The sequence below is a fragment of the Littorina saxatilis genome, linkage group LG12, assembly GCF_037325665.1.
Source record: "Littorina saxatilis isolate snail1 linkage group LG12, US_GU_Lsax_2.0, whole genome shotgun sequence".
Lineage (NCBI taxonomy): Eukaryota > Metazoa > Mollusca > Gastropoda > Littorinimorpha > Littorinidae > Littorina > Littorina saxatilis.
This window is the reverse complement of record NC_090256.1, coordinates 15,212,854-15,237,160: the sequence shown is the minus strand read 5'-3', so window position 1 is coordinate 15,237,160 and position 24,307 is coordinate 15,212,854. Positions and strand designations below refer to the sequence as shown.

At 45.2% G+C, this 24,307-nt stretch overlaps 1 protein-coding gene across 1 annotated transcript; it reads left to right on the top strand.

The window, feature by feature from the left end:
* Positions 1-460: 460 nt before the first annotated feature.
* LOC138981340 (microtubule-associated protein futsch-like) lies at positions 461-21,889 on the top strand. Its single transcript, XM_070354228.1, has 3 exons — positions 461-715; positions 17,129-17,496; positions 18,188-21,889. Exons 1-3 carry the CDS (start codon positions 650-652, stop codon positions 20,721-20,723), a joined length of 2,970 nt encoding a protein of 989 aa, XP_070210329.1. The 5' UTR covers positions 461-649; the 3' UTR covers positions 20,724-21,889.
* Positions 21,890-24,307: the final 2,418 nt, after the last annotated feature.

Genomic DNA, 24,307 nt, shown 5'->3' with positions numbered 1-24,307 from the left:
GAAAGACGGTTTTGTTCTGTGGGGATGCTGGTTTTCAGAAATGAAAATCTCAAGTTTCAATGTAATCTCCTACACATTTTTCATGGAATTTTACATCAAGGCTACTGCCATGGGTACTGCCACCATGTGACACAGGAGGATTCACCAGCACAGAGATGAGTGTTTTCAGGCCGATCACTGGTGTGAGGTGAAAGCTGCGAGGTGTGGAGGATTCACCAGCACAGAGAGATGTGTGTGTAAACCGATCACTGGTGTGAGGTGAAAGCTGCGAGGTGTGCAGGATTTACCAGCACAGAGAGATGTGTGTGTAAACCGATCACTGGTGTGAGGTGAAAGCTGCGAGGTGTAGAGGATTCACCAGCACAGAGAGATGTGTGTGTAAACCGATCACTGGTGTGAGGTGAAAGCTGCGAGGTGTAGAGGATTCACCAGCACAGAGAGATGTGTGTGTAAACCGATCACTGGTGTGAGGTGAACGTTGCGAGGTGTAGAGGATTCACCAGCACAGAGAGATGTGTGTGTAAACCGATCACTGGTGTGAGGTGAAAGCTGCGAGGTGTGGAGGATTCACCAGCACAGAGAGATGTGTGTGTAAACCGATCACTGGTGTGAGGTGAAAGCTGCGAGGTGTGCAGGATTTACCAGCACCATGGCCAGAGTAAGAGGCACCCAAATCTACTCGCCAGACATTCTCGAGGAGCTCAAAACTGCTATGGTGAGTTTTATTTGCTGGTGGTGGGTGTGGTGGTTGTGATGCTGATCATAATGTGGACGACAAACGACGACGATGATGATGACGAAGAGGCGGTAGGATACGGCGATGAAATGTTGATGGTGGTGGTGGTGCTGACTGCGAACACGATGATGTTGATGTTTATGTTGATGATGAAGAGGAGGAGGATGATGATGATGATGATGATGATGATGATGATGATGATGATGATGATGATGATGATGATGATGATGATGATGATGATGATGATGATGACGATGAGGATGATGATAATGAGGATGATTGCACAGTGACGACGACATTAATGCTGCTGATCACGTTGAAAGCGGGGAGGGACACAATCCGAGAACCTGTAGATAGTAAGAATGCTGGAGTAAGTCAAAGTGATATGAACCGAAAAGAGAACGAACAAAGTGGACACTAAATGTGACCTCCAGTGATCGAACAGTCGGGTTTTGCCAGTAAGCGACAAAAAGCTAAGGAGATACAAATGACAAAAATTGCGTTACATTGTAATCCAGAACAGAAACGGTAGGGGAGGGGGGGAGGGGGCTGTTACAACAAGGTAATCCAGACAAGGAGAACAGACTTAGTTCATATGTTGGACTGCGTCATCACACCAATGGTGGTTGTACGGACGAAGAAACGTTGGGTGCTATATGTATTTATGTGACAGCGTTTGGGGAAAATGAACACAAGCCGTACAATACACTTTCCAGTTACGTGCTCAAAACTGTCGGCAGGTGAAAACTTACTGTTGTTTGTTTGTTTGTTTTGTATGTTTATTTGTTTGTTTGTTTGTTTGTTCGATCTTACAATTTGAACTCTACTGGACTTATTCTTTCTACGAACTAAATGGTTGCCAAATTTACATTAATAAAAGAACTGGTGATTTTTCACACAACTGTCTATCCCTGTGCACGGTTGCTGTAAAAAAAAAAAGTGTCCCACTTAAGTATCGCAAAAATCCAAATGTGATTAAGTTTCAACTTTTATTTTCAACATCAAATAAAGAATTACTGTTAAGTTTAATTCACTTGATAAAAGGTATTTTAAAAGAATTTTAAACTGGTGTTGATAAGTAAAAAATGATACAGACAGTTAAGGCCAAAAAAAATAAATAGTCTGTTTACTGTATCCCGACCGACCCTATTTTTTCGCGCGACCCTAGACTTTTTTTGGCATTTAGGAAAAAAAAAAAGAAAAAAAAAGGTGTTTGTTGTTTGGCAAAATAACTTAAAATATGGTTTTTTGGAGAAAAAAAAATGGGGAAAAAATCCCGACCTACCGACCCTACTTTTTGGGGGGGGGCCTAATTGTAGGGCTCTTTTTTCCCACGTAATGTTACGTATGATTGAAGGTAGTCATAACCCGAGAATGATTATTTTGGAGATTTGATTTCCATATTGTAAAACAATTTATTGTATTTTTTGTATTTTTTTAACGGAATGAGTTTATAAATATGTATGTATTGGTGGAACAGCCAGCATTCCTCTCTTTATTGTTCTTGGGTGGTTTTTTTTCACGTGCCCCCATGGGGTTTCTTGAAATAAATTTGACTTGACTTGACTTGACTGGACTTGACTTGTATTTTGTTTTTCTCCTGCACCTTCCACACTGCATTCCCCTCATTAACCTGCTTGCTAGAATCGTGTGCACTCAAAAGCTTGCAATTTCTAAATAAATAAATGAATAAATAAACACTTTAAAAAAAAAGATAGAATGAATCTGTTTTGGACATATTGTTACGCATGCTTTGCCTTTACCCTTGACACTGAAAACTCATCTTGTCAAAAAGTTCCAATATGACCTATTTAGTCAAGTTTTGATTTTCTTTAGCGGCGACACATATTGTCAGGGACAAATTCGAATAAAGCTTTTTGTGATGTGGAAAAATCAAACGCTGGTGACGGGTTACAAAGTGATGTGCATGCGGTGTTTTGTATTCGATCTGCGGGTGCTATTTTCTGTTCGGGGTCAGTGAAGCGAGACTGCAATCAGCTGATCGATACCGGGTGGGAGTCAGCCACCCGTGACTAATGGCCGTCAGTGAAGGTCTTGCATGAAATCAGATTCTGAAACAAGATATACTTTTTCTCATCGCATACATGCGCTTTGATGGTGGGCGGCAATAGAATTTGTAATGTGATGGGCTTGTGTGTGTGTGTGTGTGTGTGTGTGTGTGTGTGTGTGTGTGAGTGTGTGTGTGTGTGTGTGAGTGTGTGTGTGTGTGTGCGTGTGTGTGTGCGTGTGTGTGTGTGTGTGTGTGTGTGTGTGTGGGTGGGTGGGTCCTTGTGCATGCATGCGTGCGTACGATCGTAAATATTTGCGTGCGTGCGTGCGTGCGTGCGTGCGTGTGTTTTTTTCATGCAACCAATAATAACGTGTGTGTATTTGTCTCTTCCTAACTGTCAAGTTCACCGTGTAAATCTCTCAGAGTTCAGAGTTGACCTTGTCGGTGTATCCGAGTCATCCCCATAAACTATGGAAAGTAAATGTTGGAAACAATTTGAGCTTGACTTATAATGAAAGACACCTTTTAGTCATCCTTGTTACTCGAGGCTGAGAATGGTTGTGCTGAAGATGATGAAGATGCAAAACGAAAAATCATTTCATCGCATAGTGAGTACCTTTCCGCCTTCACATAATTATGTAGACAGCTTTGAGACCCCTTGCACCGTAGATGTCATCTTTGCACACATTTCTCCTGACGTTTCCATGCACACAGAAAGGCCTCTTGTGCACCTGGTCCTCAGGCAAAACTCGCAGTCATTATACTCTCTTTCTATATCTCACTCTATCAATCAATCAATCAATCAATATGAAGCTTATATATAGCGCGTATTCCGTGGGTACAGTTCTAAGCGCTTGTCGAAGAGTTGTCAACACAGGACTAACAAAGAAACTAACATCTACAGACGGACACGAACCCTATCACACACTAGCAAACCCTGATAAACATACAACAAACAACTGTTTAACAACAATGTACACATCAATAGCTAGGTCCAAACAAAATAATATTAAACACAAAGAAAACACCTCTCACAGAGCACAGCACAAGAATGTCTTTTGGGGCACAACACATCACGTCGAACATGAAAGTCGCAGCCAGCTACGGGAAGAACTGAGTCTTCAACCTACTCTTGAACGCGTCAAGAGAGGGGCTCTGGCGAAGCTCAAGCGGCAGGGAGTTCCAGACGGAGGGGCCCGCGGAGGGGAATGCACGCTGACCAGCAGATGCGAGTTTCGAGTGAGGGATGTGAAGGCGGAGTGGGTCAGCAGCAGAACGAAGGGGACGGTCGGAGGGCTGGGTGTACAGGTCGAGGGAGGATTGAAGGTACTCGGGAGCAGAGTCGTTGAGACACTTGTAGACGAGAGTGGACAGTTTGTAGGAGATTCGGGTGTTGACAGGGAGCCAGTGCAAGGAGCGAAGTAGGGGGGTGATGTGGTCTCGCTTCGTCTTCCTCAACGTCAGCCTGGCAGCAGCGTTCTGGACTCGTTGTAGGCCATGAATGGATGAGGCAGGGAGGCCAGCCAGAAGGGAGTTGCAGTAGTCCAGACGACTGAAGATGAGGGAGACAACCAGCTTGACACAGGCGTCGTGGGTGAGGTAGCGACGGATGGAGGCGATGCGTCGTAGGTGGAAAAAGCAGGTATTGATGATGAAGGAGATGTGTGTCTGCATGGAGAGAGTGGAGTCGAGAAAGACGCCAAGGCTCTTGACAGCAGGGGAGAATGGAACAGTCGCGTCATCCAGCTGGAGGTCGGTCACAGTGAGGGAAGCAATCTTCTGTCGTGTTTCAACGAGAAGGGCTTCCGTCTTCTCACTGATCAGCTTCAACTTGTTCTCAGTCATCCAGTTCTTGATGTCAGTGAAACAACTGGAGATGGATCCCAGGAGATGGTCAACGTCCTCCGGCTTGGCGCTGTTCTTGGCTCTATCACCAGCTCTTGCGACCTTCGAGGCCACTAGTAAATCATGACTTGTGGGACGGGTATCTCGCGAGAGCTGCGACTCAGACTTGATGTTCCAAGCTATCGCAACATTTGAAACAAAACGAAGAGCATGTGGGACGGACATCTCGCGAGAGCTGCGACTCGGACTCGATGTTCCAAGCTCTCGCGACATTTGAAACAAAGCGAAGAGCATGTGGGACGGACAACTCGCGAGAGCTGGGAAGGCTCGATGTTACAAGCTCTCGCGACATATGAAACAGAACGAAGACCATGCGTGACGGGTATCTCGCGAAAGCTGCGAAGACTCGATTTTCAAAGCTCTCGCGACATTTGAAACAAAACGAAGAGCATGTGGGACGGACATCTCGTAAAAGCAGCTCAGGCTTTGAAGTCAACAGAATTAATGACAGCTCTTCCCGTAGTTCATTCAGGTTATTCAAGTATAAAACTAAATTGACAAGCCTTGTGTGTGTGCTATAGTGCACGTGCATGCGAATGTGGCGATAGTGCTAAACACAGCGATGAAATGACAAGGACGAAGACTGTGCTATATTTCTCTATCACCCTTTTCTTCGTCGATACCCCCAGTAAGTGTTCCCAGGCACGTGTCTGGTTTGTGTAAACCTTCTCCACACACACACACACACACCCCTCTTGCTAACACTCACACAATTATAGAACACGTCGTTGTTTACCCAACCCCCTCTTTTATGGCCGTTCATTGTTTTCTTGAGCACCATTTACGTCACTAGAACGGGACATCTTCTGTTCTAAAGTTCGTGTGTACCTGCGTTCAGAACCGTTTTTTCAGCGAAAATGTCCGTTCTCGGTGCGCAACAAAGCTGGCACAAAAAGTCACCGGTTGGATTCTCATTAAAGTTTGAACGTTCCTCTTTCGGATGATTGCCTTTGTAAGGGTTGGCGTTGTGACTGAACAATGGAATCGATTATCCCCGAGTACGCAGTACTAGGGTCCAACAGACTTTAATTGTGTGTGTGTGTGTGTGTGTGTCTGTCTGTCTGTCTCGACTTAACAGCTTATTGCTGGGAAACTACTGGGCGCAGTTCGTTCAAAAGTTGATACACTAACTTGATAATAGGTCCGATTGATCGTATTAAAACTTCATAATGTTACCTGGGACCTAAATGCGAAATAAATCACAAAAGCCACTCTTAACGGTGGGAGTTTTTGCGGTGGGAGGCTGGTCGCTTTGCGAACAGCCAGTCACTGAACTAAAGGCAGCTGAGCCGAACACGTCACGCAGTCACGAGAAAAGCATGATTTTCAAGCCAGCCGCAGCTGGTGGGAATTTGGTCTCAGCAAAGAAACTACAATACAGTGCTTGGTCTCGGTGAGACTGAAAGAGAGAGAGCGACAGATACACACAGTGATTCAAGGCGCACAACTAATAGTAAAGTTGTCGTAGCACGTCCGTCTATGGCCAAAGTGATCCGGGTTCGATTCCCGGCATGGGCGGTCTATTTTTTTTTTTTTTTTTAATTCTTGTTTACTATTGTTTATTATGAACGTTTTAATGTTTTATTTCACTGTAATAATTTTTTTAATTGTGCAAAATAAATATAAATTTTTTTTTATTTTTTTAAATCCAAGTGATCCGGGTTCGATTCCCGGCATGGGCGGTCTATTGTTTTTTGTTTTTTTTTAAATTCTTGTTTACTATTGTTTATTATGAACGTTTTAATGTTTTATTTTACTCTAATAATTTTTTTAATTGTGTAAAATAAATAATTGGTTTGGTTTTTTTTAAATCCACGTGCACAAGACAAAAACTTTCATACTGGGGGAGCGAGCCAGTCTGAAGAGTACTCGGGTCCAGCGCCAGCGTTTTTTATCGTAAAGAACTTGTGTAGGCTATATTGTTTCCCTTTCTGCTGGCTTTCTCAGTTCAAGGTTATGAGAGTTTAGCATTGTTTTTTTTCCTTTGTTTTTTTCCTTTTATTGTTACATGTTTGTTTACCATAATTTACCATTATTATTTTGACATTATTTCAAATTTGTTATATTAAAATCGTCCGCCAAATTTCATTTGCTTTTATTAAGAGTACGCTCATGAGCCTAGCTTGTTGTGCTCCATGTTGATTATTTCATGTATGCGGTAATAGTACCAATGGAATTTATTGAATAAACTTGTTTAAACCAAGGTTATGAGAGAATAAGTTCACTTGTTGCGACTATTATAGAACACGTCGTTGTTTTAATAGCCTGTCCTTAATTGAGCCCGAAGTCGACTTAAGCGAAGCTACGCGAAGTCTTTATCACTTCAGTTTACCCCCATCTACGTCGTTGACAAAGTTTGTTTTAGCCTAGACCAGCTGTGCTGCAGCAGGTCACTTAGAATTGTAACAGTAACTGTGTAGAAACTGTGTATCAACACGCTGGAATGCAGGCGTTGTATGGACGTTACAGGAAGCGACTGAAGCTAACAGTCTGAGCGGATATATCCGAACCTGGTCAGATAGAGCCTTATGAGTGGGTACGGATGTATCCGTACCTGGGAGACAATGAGTTATACCAAAACCCCGGCGTGGTATACTTTGACCCCTACTTCTCAGTATGGTTTGAAACAGTTTTGCGTGGCTTAAGGTCGCGGGTTAGAATCCGACCCGGGTTGGACACGGGTCAACTTTTTGTGCAGACCAAGAGACGGTGTCCATGTCCCACGCCCGTGTCACCATTGCCACGGGCAGGATCTACTGACCCCGTTATAAGGTCTATGCTTGTTTGTTAATTCTTTCGTCTGCCTTGTTTCATTTTGTTCCTTTTTTTTAGGGGGGTGGGGGTGGGGGTACAAGAATTGTTGAACAACGGAAGAATGCACATGTCGACAAAAAGCGTGGTGATGTCACATGCAGCAGCACAGTTCTACTTACAATCGGTCGGTTATGCTTATAAGTAAAGTGCAACAGAAACAATCAGCGCTGACCCCACGTTTTGCGTAAATTGGTCAGTCAGTTCGACTGAATCAATTTTGCGGAACAGTTGGTGCTGGTCATGGAATGCGTAACGCAAGTTCAACAATAAGAAGGTTTAAAGGCTGCCATATTCGTAGCGTTCATTAATTAATTCATATTGTTTACATGTGCCAATACTATTATGAAACTGTACCTGAGGGGATATAATAACGATTGGCTGTAGCTTTCGAACACAGAAAAATTATTTCAGTATTGCAAAGTGGTGTTGATAGTGTCGAATGTAAACAGAACAGTCTCAAACGCCATCTTTGGTTTACAAAACGTCACGAAGTGACGTCAACGGTATAAAAATAGCCCAAGTCCTGGAGAACTGTTGCTAAACAATGCAATAAAGAATTAATTATTTCTCGTAATTGGTAAGGACTTCAAACCTACAACTTTGCAGGAAGCTTAATTTATACATCCCCGCAACGATGGGAAAAGCCCTGGAAGTATTTAAACTAATTAAATAGGACTATGTCAGCCTTTAAATGGTTTGAGTGGTGCGAAAGGGGCGAGGGAGGGGGTGGTTGGGGGTACTTGTAGGTGTGTGTGTGTGTGTATATATATATATATATATATGTGTGTGTGTGTGTGTGTGTGTGTGTGTGTGTGTGTGTGTGTGTGTGTGTGTGTGTGTGTGTGTTAGTGTATGTGTGTGTGTGTGAGTGTGTTATTTGAAGTCTTATATCGCGCGCGTATCTCCAGACTCGGACTCAAGGCGCAGGGATCTATTTATGCCGTGTGAGATGGAATATTTTACACAATACATCACGCATTCACATCGACCAGCAGATCGCAGCCATTTCGGCGCATATCCTGCTTTTCACGGCCTATTATTCCAAGTCACACGGGTATTTTGGTGGACATTTTTTATCTATGCCTATACAATTTTGCCAGGAAAGACCCTTTTGTCAATCGTGGGATCTTTAACGTGCACACCCCAATGTAGTGTACACGAAGGGACCTCGGTTTTTTGTCTCATCCGAAAGACAAGCACTTGAACCCACCACCTAGGTTAGGAAAGGGGGGAGAAAATTGCTAACGCCCTGACCCAGGGTCGAACTCGCAACCTCTCGCTTCCGAGCGCAAGTGCGTTACCACTCGGCCACCCAAGTGTGTGCGTGACAAGCCAAAGTTTTGGATTCTGCCTGCATTACCCATGCAGATGCAGAAAGAATCTTGCTCAAGCTATACATGGGGGGGGGGGGGGGGGGTTTCTATTACCTGAAAACAGCATACAGATTTTTTATTTTTTTTTTTACTTTTCTAACCCAGGCATAGGCCATACATGAGGGAGGGATTTGAAGGAATCTTGCTGAAATCTATTGCATACCTTTAAATTTATTGGTTGTGTTTTTGTCTGCGTGTGTGTGTGTATATTAGTTTATATGCATGGATGCGTGCACTCGATTGTGTGTGTGTGTGTTTGGACCATGTATGTATTTTCTGTTGTCATTTAGTTATAATATGCGTTTGAATCATTATATATTTTAGACGTTTTAGATTTCCATTTCGTAAAAAAAACTATGCATAGGCCATAACCCATGGCATGGGGGTGGGGGGGGGGGTGAAAGAATCTTGCTTTTTCTACTTCTCTAACCCATGGCATAGGCCAAACATGAGGGGGGAGGGTCTATTACCTGAAAACAGCATCCACACACACACACATTGGACGTACCTTTATTGGGGGTGTGTTTGTCTGTGTGTGTGTGTGTACATGAGTTTATATGCATGGATGCGTGCACTCGATTGCGTGTGTGTAATTGGATCATGTATATATTTTATGTTGTCATTTAGTTATAATATGCGTTTGAGTTATTATTTATTTTAGACGTTTTAGATTTCCATTTCGTATCTTTACGGTGGCGTTTACCTTTAATGCTTCCAACTTTCAAAACGCTCCAAGGCTGGGAAGAGATGCAGTGCTCAACAAACTGAAATTTTTGTTTTGTTTATTAAGTTGACACACACTTTTGTCTTGGAACATCGTTTGCATGTACAGCATTTGTTGTTGTTGTTGTAGGTGACAACAACCATATCACTGGAAGACAGACAGGGGAAAAGAGAGATATTTAGAGTTTGTCCTCTGGATATCTGGATACAACTGGCTCTACACTCGACAGGTAAATCCCATTTATCAGTCTGTAAAACCTTCTTAAAGGTTTTGGAACACTTTAAGAAAGTTTTACAGACTGATAAATTGGATTTACCTGTCGAGTGTAGAGCCAGTAAACAACAACGAAAGAATGCAGCGTTGAAAGAGCGAAAATCATACAGTTGAGCCGTGGCGTGGCAAGGCAAATTCAAAATGGCAGGGGAGAGAAACGTGGTCTCCATCTCTCAGCTGGGGAGGAGAGTGACCTCCCCTGCCGGATAGCCAATGGAAGAGGAGCCCATCCGCTTTCGGCCAATGGGATAGCTCGGCTAGGTTCGTCTGTTACAAAATGTCATGCAGGAAGGCCCGAAAAAGCCATTTCGCTTTCGAATTCGCAAATCAAATTTTTAGCGTTATCCGTTAGCACAGTAACCCAAGGACAGGGCACAAATCGGCCGGGTTTGCTCGGAGATACGTCATCAGTGTGAAAAAGCGGTTCCGTAATATAATATAGATTTTTCATTCCTATGTTTGCTGAAGTGTACAAATTTTGTTCCATTTAACGCTGGTTTTTTTTCCCGTCTCAAGACATATATATGGTGATGTGTACAAATATTGTTCTCTGGGCACTTTTTTTGCACATTTATGTCCCTCACTTATGTCAATGTAGCCGCTAATTTGTTTACGTCCAATCAATCGTACAAACGTTTCATTGTGGGTGATTCGAGCTGTCGGCGAACTGCGACGAGAAGATTTCTTTCCCAATTATATGATTGGTGTTATATATTTTTTTTACACATTTTAACTAGTATTCATCATCTTGGTTGAAGCGTGACAAAATGATTTTGCCACATTGACTGAATTCTCAGACTGTCCACATTGACTGAAATCTCAGAAAAGGGCACAATTTAACGCTGTTTTATTCTTTCCCAATTATATGATTGGTGTTTTATATTTTTGTAAAAATGTTATTGTTCACAGAACCCACTGTATATTTACCACTGGGTTACTTTTTCATTCCTATTTGCTGATGTGTAAAACTTTTTTGTACTGTGCACACTATTTTGCTCATTTAATGCTGTGCTTATGTGTTTGTTTCACTCCCATGTGTCATATTTTCTGAGATTTCGGTCAATGTAGCCACTTTTTCGTTTTGCCGCATTTAGCCTTTCCTTCGTAACTGTCCGCCTTCACCAAGCTGTATATTCTTGCATTACTAATGGCGAGCAGCTACGCAAAAAAACAAAGATAGAAAGTGTATTCAAGCGCCGAGCCCGGTAAAAAGAAACGCACTATACAATGGACGTTCTATGTGACAGGAGAGTTTGCTGATTTTGTGTCAGTTAAACATTGGAGAGATCGTCTGCTAGAATCAGAGATAAGTCGCTTCAGATTGCAGCTTCTGGAAATTTGCAAGGTTTGTTGCCTGTTAAAGAACTGGATTTTACACGTAATGGATGTCATGTACATTAAGCAACAACAAAAACACACACAAAGCAAATGGCATCGTCTGTCGACTTGTCACTGCATAAACAAACCTGGCGAGGTATGCGTGTACTTTATACACGTGGAAGAAACCGGAACCATGCGTCTTTGTTATTGCCAATATGCTTTTGGATATTGGCAAAAATGGCCGACTTCCGTAGCATTATGCTTTGATGATCGGAAAAGGGATGTGTGAGACCATCCAATCACAGCCCCCGAATTCCCCCACGTGTCTATCAGAATAGCTATATATACACACATTCTGTGTTTTTCAGTCACCCCCGTGTAACATGCCCCCTTAATGGCTTTGCCGTGAGGGCGTAAAACTTACATTTTCTTCTCTTTTCAGTCACCGTGTGGTTTAGCGGTGCCAGTGCTAGGAACAAGGAAGAGCTGGAGCGCATTGTCAGACAAGCGTCTCGTATTGTGGGTTGCGAACTTCCGTCAGTCGCCTCACTGTACAGCTCACGTTTAGCAAAGAGAGTTAGGGGTATAGTGGCAGACTCATCTCACCCAGCCAGCCATCTGTTCGAGCCCCTCCCGTCAGGCAAGCGCTTCCGCGCTCTGAAGAGCAGGACTTCTCGTTTCAGGAACAGTTTCTTTCCTGAGGCAGTCCTTGCGGCCTCAATGGTGGATCGTTAGATCTGTTAGATCTGTGATATGTGTCAGCTAAAGTTTTGAAATGGATCGAGTATCCTTAAATGAAATATCTTAATAGATATAAGGCCTAAAAAAAAAATAGGTGTGGTTACGGTAACCCGACCTACCCTATTTTTTGGGGCCGACCCTATAACTTTTTATTACATTTGTCAAAAAAATACCAAAAAAAACAAGTAAACGAGGGCAGAAAACGCAATGAAAGCGAAAGCGCCCGAGTCGCACACTTATTTCCCTGTCAAGTAGGTTTAATTTGTACACATTAGAAAAAAAAGTAAAAACAAACAAAAAAGTGATTGCCTACCTTCCTACCCTATTTTTTTTTAGCTATGTTACCGTAACCACACCTATTATTTTTTTTGGCCTAAGGGTTGTGTCCTTTGAATAACTGTGTCAGCATGTACTCGGATTTATTATATTGATGACTATATTTTTAGATATGATTTTAGGGAATTCATTTATCTTTATCCATGCAACCTGTGATTACTCCTGTCAAATTGGTGCTAAAAGAACAACCAGTCCGTTTTGAACTGTCTGGTTGGTATACACACGTAAATAGGCCCAGTGAAATTGAACACTTTATCTGTACATATTTATTATGATATATGCGTGTGGAAGGAGTGTGAAGTTTTATGCATACACCATAACAAAATCCTGTGCTTTGCATTTGGTAAATAAACTGTTTGACTTGACTTTGACTTGACTTGATAATTATTCGAATTATCCCCGAGTACGCTAGTACTAGGGCTCACCAGACTTTAATTATCTGTCTGTGTGTGTGTGTGTGTGTGTGTGTGTGTGTGTGTGTGTGTGTGTGTGTGTGTGTGTGTGTGTGTCTCAACTTAACAGCTTATTGCTGAGAAACTACTGGGCGCAGCTCGTTCAAAAGTTCACTAACTTTATAATAGGTCCGATTGATCGTATTAAAACTTCATAATGTTACCTGGGACCTAAATGCGAAATAAACCACAACAAGAGGCGAAGCCTTCAAAGCTCACGTAAGAAATCGACAAACAGTAACACAAACTCAATCACTCTGTCACACATACACACACACACACACACACACACACACACACACACACACACACACACACACACACACACACACACACACAGAGTAAGCATAGGTGAAACTGTGCAAGAAAGGGAGACCCTGGATCTGCCAATTAGTCTCGGCCCGCTCACAATAACAATGACCGAGACTTTCAGTAATTCCTTTGCGTGACGTCCAACCCTCTTACGTCATAATGTGACGTCTTCAAATAGTTTCTATCACACACGTCAAACACTTTTGACCGAGACGTAATCTTCTTATGCGAGCTTTATCCATAGACTCGGAAATGTTAAAGTTTCTATCACACACACACGCACGCACGCACGCACGCACGCACAGACAGACAAAGTTTATCATCGCATAGGCTACACTTACGTGAGCCAAAAACGACTTGGCGGTGGGAGGAATTCGCGGTGCAACAGCCAGCCAGGCAGTCTGATAGAACGGTGCAAGGTCTCGGCCAACCAAGACTATGGCATACTCGTAGCAAAGCCGCCGAATGGTACCGTAAACCAAGAATAGTGACGTAATTACGTCACGGTCGAAAGTCTTTGACGTCAATGCCTCCCTGAAGTCTTTTTCTCTCGCGCGGTGTGTGTGTGTGTGTGTTCATTTTCAATTTTGTGCACATGTGTTAGTGTTACTGTGTGTGTGTGTGTGTGTGTGTGTGTGTGTCTGTGCGTGCATGAGTCTGTACTCGTGTGTGTGTGTGTGTGTGTGTGTGTGTGTGTGTATGTGTGTGTGTGTGTGTGTGTAAGAAAGAAAGAAAGAAAGAGAGAGAGGGAGGGAGTGAGGGAGAGAGAGAGTGTGTGTGTGTGTGTGTGTGAATGTCTGAAGAGTACTCGGGTCCAGCGCGAGCGTTTTTTATCAAAACTTTTCGAATTAATCTCTTGAAAAGCGAATGGCCCTGAAAAGGGCCGGAAAAATATTTTTAGGTCATTTTTTCAATGTTTTGTGCTGAACCAGCCGCTGTCGGCGTGCCGACGGTTTTCATCGGCATCTTCAGCGATCCTCGCTCCACCTTTACCGTTTCTTGCCCTTCCCCTTCCCCTTGCGCCGCCTTCGTCGACGACCTTTCTTGCCTTTCTTGCCCTTCTTGCCCTTTTTGCCTTTTTTGCCCCTTCGTCTGCGTCGTCGTCGGCCTTTCTTGCCTTTGCCTTTCTTGCCTTTCTTGCCGCGACCTTTGGAACCCTTGCGTTTACCTCCGCGAGAGCCCTTTCCGCGACGTCTTCGTTCCCGGACCGAGGAGCCACCCGCCGCCTTGGACGTTGAATGGCCGGCCGCTCTGGCCGCCGCGTCCTGCAGGTTCTTCATGTTGAGCCTGAAGCGCAGACCGCCGCCACCGCCGCCCCTCTCCTGAGCCTCCAATCCCATGGAGGGGGAGCCGCTGACTGCTTGCAGTCTGCCCAGGCGGCGGTGGGAGGCCCGCTTCAATGCTTGACCAACCTGCGTCTTTGTGGGCGCGTCAGGGCCGTGTTCGCGGGACAGGTAGTGGTGAACTGCGGAGATAGAGGAACCTTGCCGCTCCCCCAGTGAGGCTAGCGCTTGCTGCACGCCGCCCGGCGTGAGCCGTGGGCGACCCATACTCGTGCTGCTGTAGTGGGCAGTAGACACTGCTACTGCTTCCCGCTAACCGACCTAGAACACTAGTGGCAGCGTGTTGCAAGTTCCACTGAGAAAAGACCAAAACCGGCTCGACAACAGACTCTTTTATTGGCTTTTTCCTTGGAAACAGCTCGGAGATGATGCGTTTCCATGCGTTACCGACACACTTTGAGTCTGATGTCCACTTGTTGCCTGGTCTTGTAGAGTGACCAATAGTGTGGTCGCCGCTTGACCTTACAGCCATGAAAACGTGGATTGTGTGATGTAAACCGTTGGGTGTAAGTTGCATACAAAGTTCCAATAAAGATGTAGCTGTCCGTGTTCCTTTTTTGCTTTGACATGAAAACACCGAGAATGAAAATGATGGATGATGCTTTTGGTAAATGACGTCATTCGTGAAAAAATGTTGACCACGGAAATTATGACGCGGATCAGAGATACTGTGCGCGGATCAACGAGAATTCACAACTAGGCACTTGCAGTAGGGTTTGGGACTTCGCGCATGGTGGCCGCCATTATTTGTCTCGGCTGTCTCGCTTGTTGGAAGAAGAAGAAAAAAAACTTTTTTTCCAAAAGTGTCGTCAAAGTCGCGTCAAATACATCATTACGTCATGGGTTTAAACAAAGGGACGAAATCACAGGCACTCGTCACGAGGTGGGCGGGGCCTATGTCTTGGCTGTCACTTGTGATCGACGGGGGGTCTTTTCTTATGGTTTATAGTACTTAGTACTTAGTCTTGAGAGCGCACAGGCCCCGCCCACTTTGATCCCGACCCGATCGTGACGAGTGCCTGTGGACGAAATCGTTTCTCGGTTTTTTTCGTAGCTGAAAGTGATACTGATAGGGAATCTGTCCCTGTCTCTGCAGTAAGAATGATCGGAATGTTCCCCACGCGTTATAGCGGGTGATAATTTTAATACGAGGACGTTTCACTGATGATTTGCTTTTTGCACAACTGGGTCACGGCGTACAATGGGTCCGTTTACTTATCAGTCTTTCAAAGCAAGCTGTAGTAAAGTTTCCACGTGTTTTCTCCACGTGTCTTCTAACCAGAAGTGGTTCCTCCAACAAACCGTATGGCCTTCACCTTGGGTCTATTAGTTATGCTGGGTCACGGGGTCCTGCAAATCGTGAATATACACGGTCATTACACGACTTGCAGGACTCCTTGACCCAGCATAATTAAACAGACCCAACTGGTGACGGTTTGTTTGGGGACACTGAACATCCGGTTCAATAACACCAGTGGAGAAAACATGTGGACATTTTATACCACAGTGAAACACTATGGATTGCCCCAAAGAAACTACAACCTTATGTACAGGTGTTTGATTGCTCTGACAGACAGACCAACACAGAGTAACATTTGGCAAAAGAAATCCTCAGTGGAACCAAAGAGCTGACCGTTCTCATGCAAAATTGTCACATCCCAAACCGCGTCCAATTTATCTTGCCACAGCCAGAGAGCGACTGATTCAAAATGACTTTCAGCTGAGAAAACTAGTCTTGGTTATCTTACCCACCCCCACCCCCCACCCTGTCTGTCTGTCTGTCTGTCTGTCTGTCTGTCTGTCTGTCTGTCTGTCTCTCTCTCTCTCTCTCTGTTTACAATTATTCTCTGTAAATGTTTCAAAGGGCAGGTTGGAAAATTAGGCTAAGCTTAAAACCATTATACTTTTGTATTAAAGTTCTGATCTCTCTCTCTCTCTCTCTCTCTCTCTCTCTCTCTCTCTCTCTCTCTCTCTCTCTCTCTCTCTCTCTCTCTCTCTCTCTCTCTCTCTCTCTCTTTATCCCCCGATCCTTCTGTGAGACTGTGCTGTGTGGGCGTTTGTTCTACCTAACATCATCCAGTCGGCTGGACTCTTGAAGCTGAGATTTGAACGAGAAAGGAGCAAAGACAGACAGTGAGAACAAAAGACACACAGACAACGACGAACAGACAGAGATACGTGTCTCAAGTTTGGGACCTGCTTGTCCAGGGCGTGGGGAGGGGGGGGGGGGGGCAAAACGCCGACTATGGTGGTCTTCTGACAGAAGATCAACACACAGGCAGACAGACAGACAGACAGACAACCAGATGAACAGACGGTTATACACACAGATAGACAGACCGACAGGCAGGCAGATTAACAGTCAGACAGACAGATGAACAGACAGTTATACAGAAAGACAGACAGACAGACAGTTATAGAGATGTGTCTACAATTAGAACCCTGCTTGTCCGTGGAGTGGGGAAGAAGATGAACGCCCTCCAACGATGATGACGATGATGATGATGATGATGATTGATCATGATGATGATTGATCATGATGATGATCATGATGATGATCATGATGATGATGGTGATTGATGATGTTGAAGATGATGATGATGATTGATCATGATGATGATTGATCATGATGATGATCATGATGATGATCATGATGATGATGGTGATTGATGATGTTGAAGATGATGATTGATGATGATGATTGTTGATGATAATGATGATGATGATGATGATGATGATGATGATGATGATGATGATGATGATGATGATGATGATGATGATTTTGCAGGGCGTGGAGAGTCGGGCTGGTGAGGACGACGAGGTGACCTTCAGGCAGAAGATGAACGCCCTCCAGCGCTTCCTCAACCACGGCATGTCGCGCTTCTCTATCGACGTCTGGCACCACGCCCTCTCCGTCCTCCTCAACGCGCACCACAGTCACCATGGCAACCGCGAGGGTCACCGTGACCTCGGCAAGCTGGGGGGCGTGGCCGACCTGCGCGCGCTGTCGCGTGACGTCATCATGCAGAGGGAAGGAGGAGCCTTGAGGGAGGCTGAGACTCAGGCCCTGAAATACCTGGACAACTTCCTGGCGGGTCTGCAGTGCCTGCGGGAAGCCAATGCGTGTTTTGGGGATTTGTATAAATTCCTGCACAGGTAATTGTGCCGTAGTTTACAGCTCTACTGGTGCTTTTGGGCTCATAACAAGTGTGACTGGGTGTGTTTCTTCACTATTTTGTTTTATTTATTTCATAAACCCCAAAACAGATATCCTGCTAACGTCCCAAATTAAGAATCAAAATAGAAGATTGATAAGTTACAGGAACATTTTCATTTTAACAAAATTATTTCTTTCACAGTTTTCATTCGTGCGTATTCTTGCTCGTTGTGTCCTATTCATGTTGGAAATAAATCAACGGTCCAGTGTCTTCATTTGCTATTTCTTATTGTACTTCATTTTCTTGGGCATTGTTTACTACTGGCCTTGCCCGTAGAATATGACTTTTTAGATAAGAAAACGGCCTAACCAACCGAAGGTATTCCCATATTTGCAGGCGCCTTTTCCGGACAATGCCAAGCTGAAAGTATTTTTTATTTGGGATATTACCTATTATTGGATGGCTTAAGCATTACAGATAGAACTGTCTACAAACTCTATGGATACTATAGATACCACCGTCAACAAACTCTATAGATACTATAGATACCACCGTCAACAAACTCTATAGATACTATAGATACCACCGTCAACAAACTCTATAGATACTATAGATACCACCGTCAATAAACTCTATAGATACTATAGATACCACCGTCAATAAACTCGGTCGCCTTCTACTGTCTACAGATACTACTACGACCCCGACGCCGGACGCGAACACTCCCAGGTCCGCTCCGCCCAGTCGCTGAGCAGAGCGCACACCCTCAACCCTCCCAACGGGGGCGGGGACCACGTCAACCCCTTCGAGACGTCGGCCCGCCAGTTCGGCATCCTGACGCTGCAGCAGATGAGCGGCAGCACTGCACACAAGCTGCGCCGCACGGTGACGGACATGCAGCACATCCTGCAGCGCTGGGAGGGCGTGCTCCGGACGGAGGGGGAGATCCAGGCGGAGGACCTGGACGCGGAGAGCGGGCAGGATCTGCTGCTGCTGTCAGGGACGTCCTCCACTGAGCACGTGCTGCGTCTCATGCCCGACATCTTCGCCAAGTTCTACAAGTGCCTGGAGCTGGCCAAGCAGTGGTGGGTCCTCGCCCACGACATCTACCCCGAGCTGCCCATCAACCGTCCTCCCACCCCCTCCACCCGCCCCTCCTCCAGGGAGTCGGTCACGTCCTCGCTGGGCAGGGGGAGCAGCAGTTCCTTGCTCTCTGTGACTCGGGAGGGGGACTCGTCATCAGTGACGTTGTCTAGCCAGCTTGTGACTCTGGCAGTAGGCGTCCGGCTGAAAGAAGAGCAGCTGGTGTCACTGAGCGACGAGCTCAGACTGCTAGAAGAGCGGGAGCGACACTTTGAGAGCCTGATGGAGGCCTACGAGAAGGTGAGTGCTGAACTGGACACCAAGACTATGGAGAGGAAGGACCTAGTGGCTGTGAGAGAGAAGGAGACCTTTCCCCCTAACAACCAGATGGTCGACCCCCGTGCCAAGGACCACATGGCGGCAGACAACAACAACGACCTTCACGACCTCAACGAGCAGGTGGCGCGCTCGGACCGTGAGATACAGCTGCTGCAGTTCCAGCAGTCGTTGCTGCGTCAGGACTACATGCTGCAGCTAGAGGTACGGCCCAGCCTCATCCGTTTCGCCGACGACCTGAGGGTCAGACTGCAGGAGGCACAGCAAGAACTGGACGCACATAAGCTAGAGAAGAACAAAGTGGAAGGCCAGCTAGACGAACAACAGAACAACAACTACGTTAAAACCAGTCCAACATCCCAACGACAGAAACACGAAAAGACAAAGACTAACGACAGTTCTCCAAGATCTATTCGGAGCTCTGAGGAGGGTTCTCCATCAGACGTGACGTCACACCCCGAGATGACGTCAGCACCAGCACGAAACGCGGCGGCCGATCGGAAGCTGGAGCTGTCCAGGCTGCGCGCCAAACCGCTCCGGGAAGACACGTCGGGAAGCGGCGTGGTTCTGGACACGACGGAGTCTCGAAAAGAAAAGACTCATCCTAAGCCGAGAGCGGACCTGAAAACCAGGAAGTCTTACCCCTTGATCAAGGTGAGCAAAGATGATGAGGACAAGACTGCGGACAGTTCTGGTCAACCCAAAAAGTCTCCCCGATTGCCGACCATCCCTCCTGCTGGGACAGGGATCACGCAGAGCACGACAGAGCCCTTATTTCACAAACGATCCCTGCAACACAAGAGAACAGCGATAACGGAGGAGAAGCCCAGAACCCCCGGTGCGGACAGTTTGGAACAACCCGTGACCAGGCCTCGCGCCAAGTCCGACCCTCACGCCCTCCAGCCGGGGGAAAGAGAAGCGAAGCATGTCCGTCAAACCTTGCGACACTTGAACTCGGTGGACGCTGATAAAGACAGTGAAAGAGAGCGCAAGAATGACACCACCTCAACCAAACTCAAACCCGGAGATTCTAAAAAGACCGATACAGGCGCACACAAAGCTAAGCCTTCTGTTATTGCAAAAGACAATGAACCTTCGCAGAAACCTCAGAATGCCAAGAAAGACGTTCAGTCAGCTCCACAAAAATCTCAATCACGTGATAGAAGAAAGGACGTTGAAAAGACGCCTCTAACGTCTAAATCAGATGACGTGAAAACGGACAGCGACACAACATCTCAGCGACTGAGACCTGGGGAACTCTCAAAGGCTGGCGATAAGACGTTGCATTCTTCCAAAGCATCTGACGCTCGAAAGAGCCCTGATGCAACACCACAAAAGTCTGAACCAAATGGTTTCAAACAGGACAGCTCGAAGATGGGAAAAGATCCTAAAACAGAAGACACTAGAAAAGATGGACAGAGGATATCACTGGGTCACAAGACATTGGAGGAAAAATCAAAAAGTGAAGCAGTGTCGTCACAAAAATCCGCCACTAACCAGGAAAAACCGGGAAATAAAAAGATGTCACCAAGAACGCCGGGTGACTTGAAAACAGGTAGCACTGCCCCAAAGTCTTCCAAGACCAAAGAAGGTGACACGAATTCCAGAACTGTGAATTCACTGAGCAAACAGCCCAGTGACAAGAAAATAGACGCAAAATCAGATTCTAAATCCGATGACATCAAAAAGGGTTCTGATGTGACGTCACGTAAATCTATGGTTTCAGGACGGGCCCATGACGTAAAAGCGTCACTCGCAAATGGCGTCGCTGGAAAAAGAGAGAAGCACAACTATGCACAAGTATGAACATTTCTTAGTTATAGCATATCAATATAGCACATTTCCAATCACATCACTTTGAAGTCAAATCGCTTGCGAAATTGCGAGAGTGACCATGAAACAGGGCTGTCTAATTCGCTTGTTGAAAATGTGTGCGGAATGTGTGTGAAACAAAACGGTAAAAATAAACTTAGTATTCCCCTACTTGGCGGGCACGTTTGTCACCAATTGTCACACCGCCAGACCGGCCATGGAAATGAATCTCTGTAACCTTGGTGACGGGGAAAGTCCTACATAATACGTTGAGCTGCATAGTGGTCCTGATCACAATGAGTCGAGAAATTCAAGTTTTTGCGCCCTCACGGCAAAGCAAGCCATTAGGGGTATGTTTCCGGGTTTTAACCCGACTTTAGATGAGATACACAAGTGAATGCGTGTCAAGGTGGTATCAGCCATCTGCACTTATGGCAGAATGACCGAGGTCTTTTACGTGCCACGGGGGTGGGAGATAGATACCGTCTCTGGCCGGGTCTGCACATAAGGTTGACCCGTGTCCGTCCCGGACCGGATTCGAACCTGCGACCTAAGGATCACAAGTTCAGTGCTCTGCCACCTGAGCTACCGGGTCACCGGCCCCACAATGAGTCATTCCTCGGTTTCCAGTTAAGTCTTGGAGGTCAGCTGACAAAAGTTGCAAAGCTTTTTTCAGATCACGTCAGGCCTATCATGCACAAGCAGTTGAAATGTGCTAGCACGTGTTGAATGATAAAAGTCGACCTGCACGTGACTCTTGAAGTGGGCAACCCGTTGACATAAATGTCAGATTGGCTAAGGATGGTATTATCGTCTGTTTTGTAAATAACCATGTATCAGTCTCAGTCTTGTGGGCGATGGGCGCTACATTTTATACACACGCACGCACGCGATGCACGCACGCACACATGCAAACACACACACACACACACACACACACGCAGGCACGCAAGCGCGTGCACGCGGCACACACGCGCGCTCACACACATACACACACACAAACACACGCACGCACGCACGCGCCCAGAGAAATTAAACTGACGACGAAGTAAAATATTGTAGTCCTCTCTTTCTTCTTTGTTTTTAAAACTAAGAACATCTTATTGTTATTGTTTGTATATTCAACTTATACCAAACAAAATAATAATACTGTGTATTTATTATTGTCTTGCGTCTATATGTGTATACATGTACGTATATTGCACACACACACATACACGTATACCGGCACACACACACACACACACACACACACACACACACACACACACACACACACGACAAACACAAACACACACACACACACACACACACACACGGGTGGAATTGATGATGTGCAGGAATAGGTTGATTTCTTGATGTCAGTGTAATAGCCTATAACAAGATAGAGTGTACCATCAGAATCAGGATTCAAAAACATGTTATTAACATGCAGACTGATGTACTACATTTAATAACCCTGATGGTAGCCGCCTTGTCTCAGTCTGAATCGACGTAAACAAAGCACCTGCTAGTACAGCTTTTATACAGATCTGCTATGTGTAAAAGCAAACACCACCCGCCCCGCATAAAGCCAGCTGTGCAAAGTAGGTGGTTCATGCAGACATTTTTTTTGGAGCGCACTAACGAAACGCGACCCAAAGGAAGCCAGCTTTACTAGCTACCAGGTTCATGCAGCCAACTTTTTAGGGAATCTGCCTCCGTTGACCATCGTATATCTTATTAAGGTTGTTATGTAGGCATCACAATGCTGTACATTTTATACTTTGTTTAATCATTCATTAATAACTCATTAATTAGAATCGGAAATCAGTTTCTGATGTCACACACACCAAAGTGGAGGTGAAACTGAATCGAATGATATAAAAAAGTGATTTTCGATAAAAAAAACCAATGTATATAGGCAAGGCGATAGTAGCCACATTCGCGTCGACATTGTTTGAGACTCTCAAACTGACCAGGACTGGGTGGCAGAGTGGTAACGCACTTGCGCTCGGAAGCGAGAGGTTGCGAGTTCGACCCTGGGTCAGGGCGTTAGCAATTTTCTCCCCCCTTTCCTAATCTAGGTGGTGGGTTCAAGTGCTAGTCTTTCGGATGAGACAAAAAACCGAGGTCCCTTCGTGTACACTACATTGGGGTGTGCACGTTAAAGATCCCACGATTGACAAAAGTGTCTTTCCTGGCAAAATTGTATAGGCATAGATAAAAATGTCCACCAAAATACCCGTGTGACTTGGAATAATAGGCCGTGAAAAGTAGGATATGCGCCGAAATGGCTGCGATCTGCTGGCCGATGTGAATGCGTGATGTATTGTGTAAAAAAATTCCATCTCACACGGCATAAATAAATCCCTGCGCCTTGAATATGTGCGCATTATAAATTGCATAAAATAAAAAAAATTAAAATAAAAATATAAATCCCTGCGCTTAGAACTGTACCCACGGAATTCGCGCGATAGAAGCCTCATATTAATATTGACTGATTGATTGACCAACGTCACTTTGTAGCTATTTTTGGAGTCTGAAAGTAACTTGTTTTGTTAGTAGCTATATTCAATAGTCCCCCATTCCCCCTTTGTTTTTTGTAAATTAAAACAAAGAAAACAAATACAGTATAATGAATTCGCAAATTTGATTCTTGATTTAGCGTATCATAGTTTTTGCAGATTACAGCAGGACTTCTTTATGTGAGCTGTCACAGCTTTACAAATAAGCGATCATGCGTGTGTATGTCGTGTAAAAAAAAAAGAAAAAAAAGAGACAGTCATTATTGCACACCCACAACCACACACACCTACAATGACACACAACGACACACACACACACATGGAATATTTGAAATTAGGAACTATAACAGTAATGTAGAGGCCGCATGATACAACTGAAGTCCTGTGCATCACACTTGATGATGCCCTTAATAACCCATATATATATATCTGTACAAGTCGGTGCGTCCGTCACTTCATTTTACCCTTCAACGCGTGAGTGACCTGCATCATATCGATGTGACGGTCGATGAAGACATGAAGGCCTCAACCTCGGGCACCAGCTGAGGCGCGTCGAGGCATGAGGGTCAGGCACCAGTGGTTACCATGGTACGTCATCTTCTCCGCTCGACTGCCTGTTGCTTTAGGCCTTGGTGACGTAAGAAGATTGTGACGTCATTATTGAACCGGCACGGTTGGCTTAGTGGTAAGGCGTCCGCCCCGTGATCGGGAGGTCGTGGGTTCGAACCCCGGCCGGGTCATACCTAAGACTTTAAAATTGGCAATCTAGTGGCTGCTCCGCCTGGCGTCTGGCATTATGGGGTAAGTGCTAGGACTGGTTGGTCCGGTGTCAGAATAATGTGACTGGGTGAGACATGAAGCCTGTGCTGCGACTTCTGTCTTGTGTGTGGCGCACGTTATATGTCAAAGCAGCATCGCCCTGATATGGCCCTTCGTGGTCGGCTGGGCGTTTAGCAAAACAAACAAACAAACAAACGTCATTATTGGAAATGACCTAGCGGCAGATGTGTATTATCTAATTAGCAGTGTGTGTGCGTGCATGTGTGCGTGTGTGTGCACGCACGCGTTCAA

Excerpts from the sequence above, each read along its gene's own strand:
- LOC138981340 (XM_070354228.1), top strand. The coding sequence starts at position 650 with ATGGCCAGAGTAAGAGGCACCCAAATCTACTCGCCAGACATTCTCGAG. Across the intron at positions 716-17,128 it reads AGGAGCTCAAAACTGCTATG|GGCGTGGAGAGTCGGGCTGG; the intron begins GTGAGTTTTATT and ends ATGATTTTGCAG. Across the intron at positions 17,497-18,187 it reads TTGTATAAATTCCTGCACAG|ATACTACTACGACCCCGACG; the intron begins GTAATTGTGCCG and ends TACTGTCTACAG.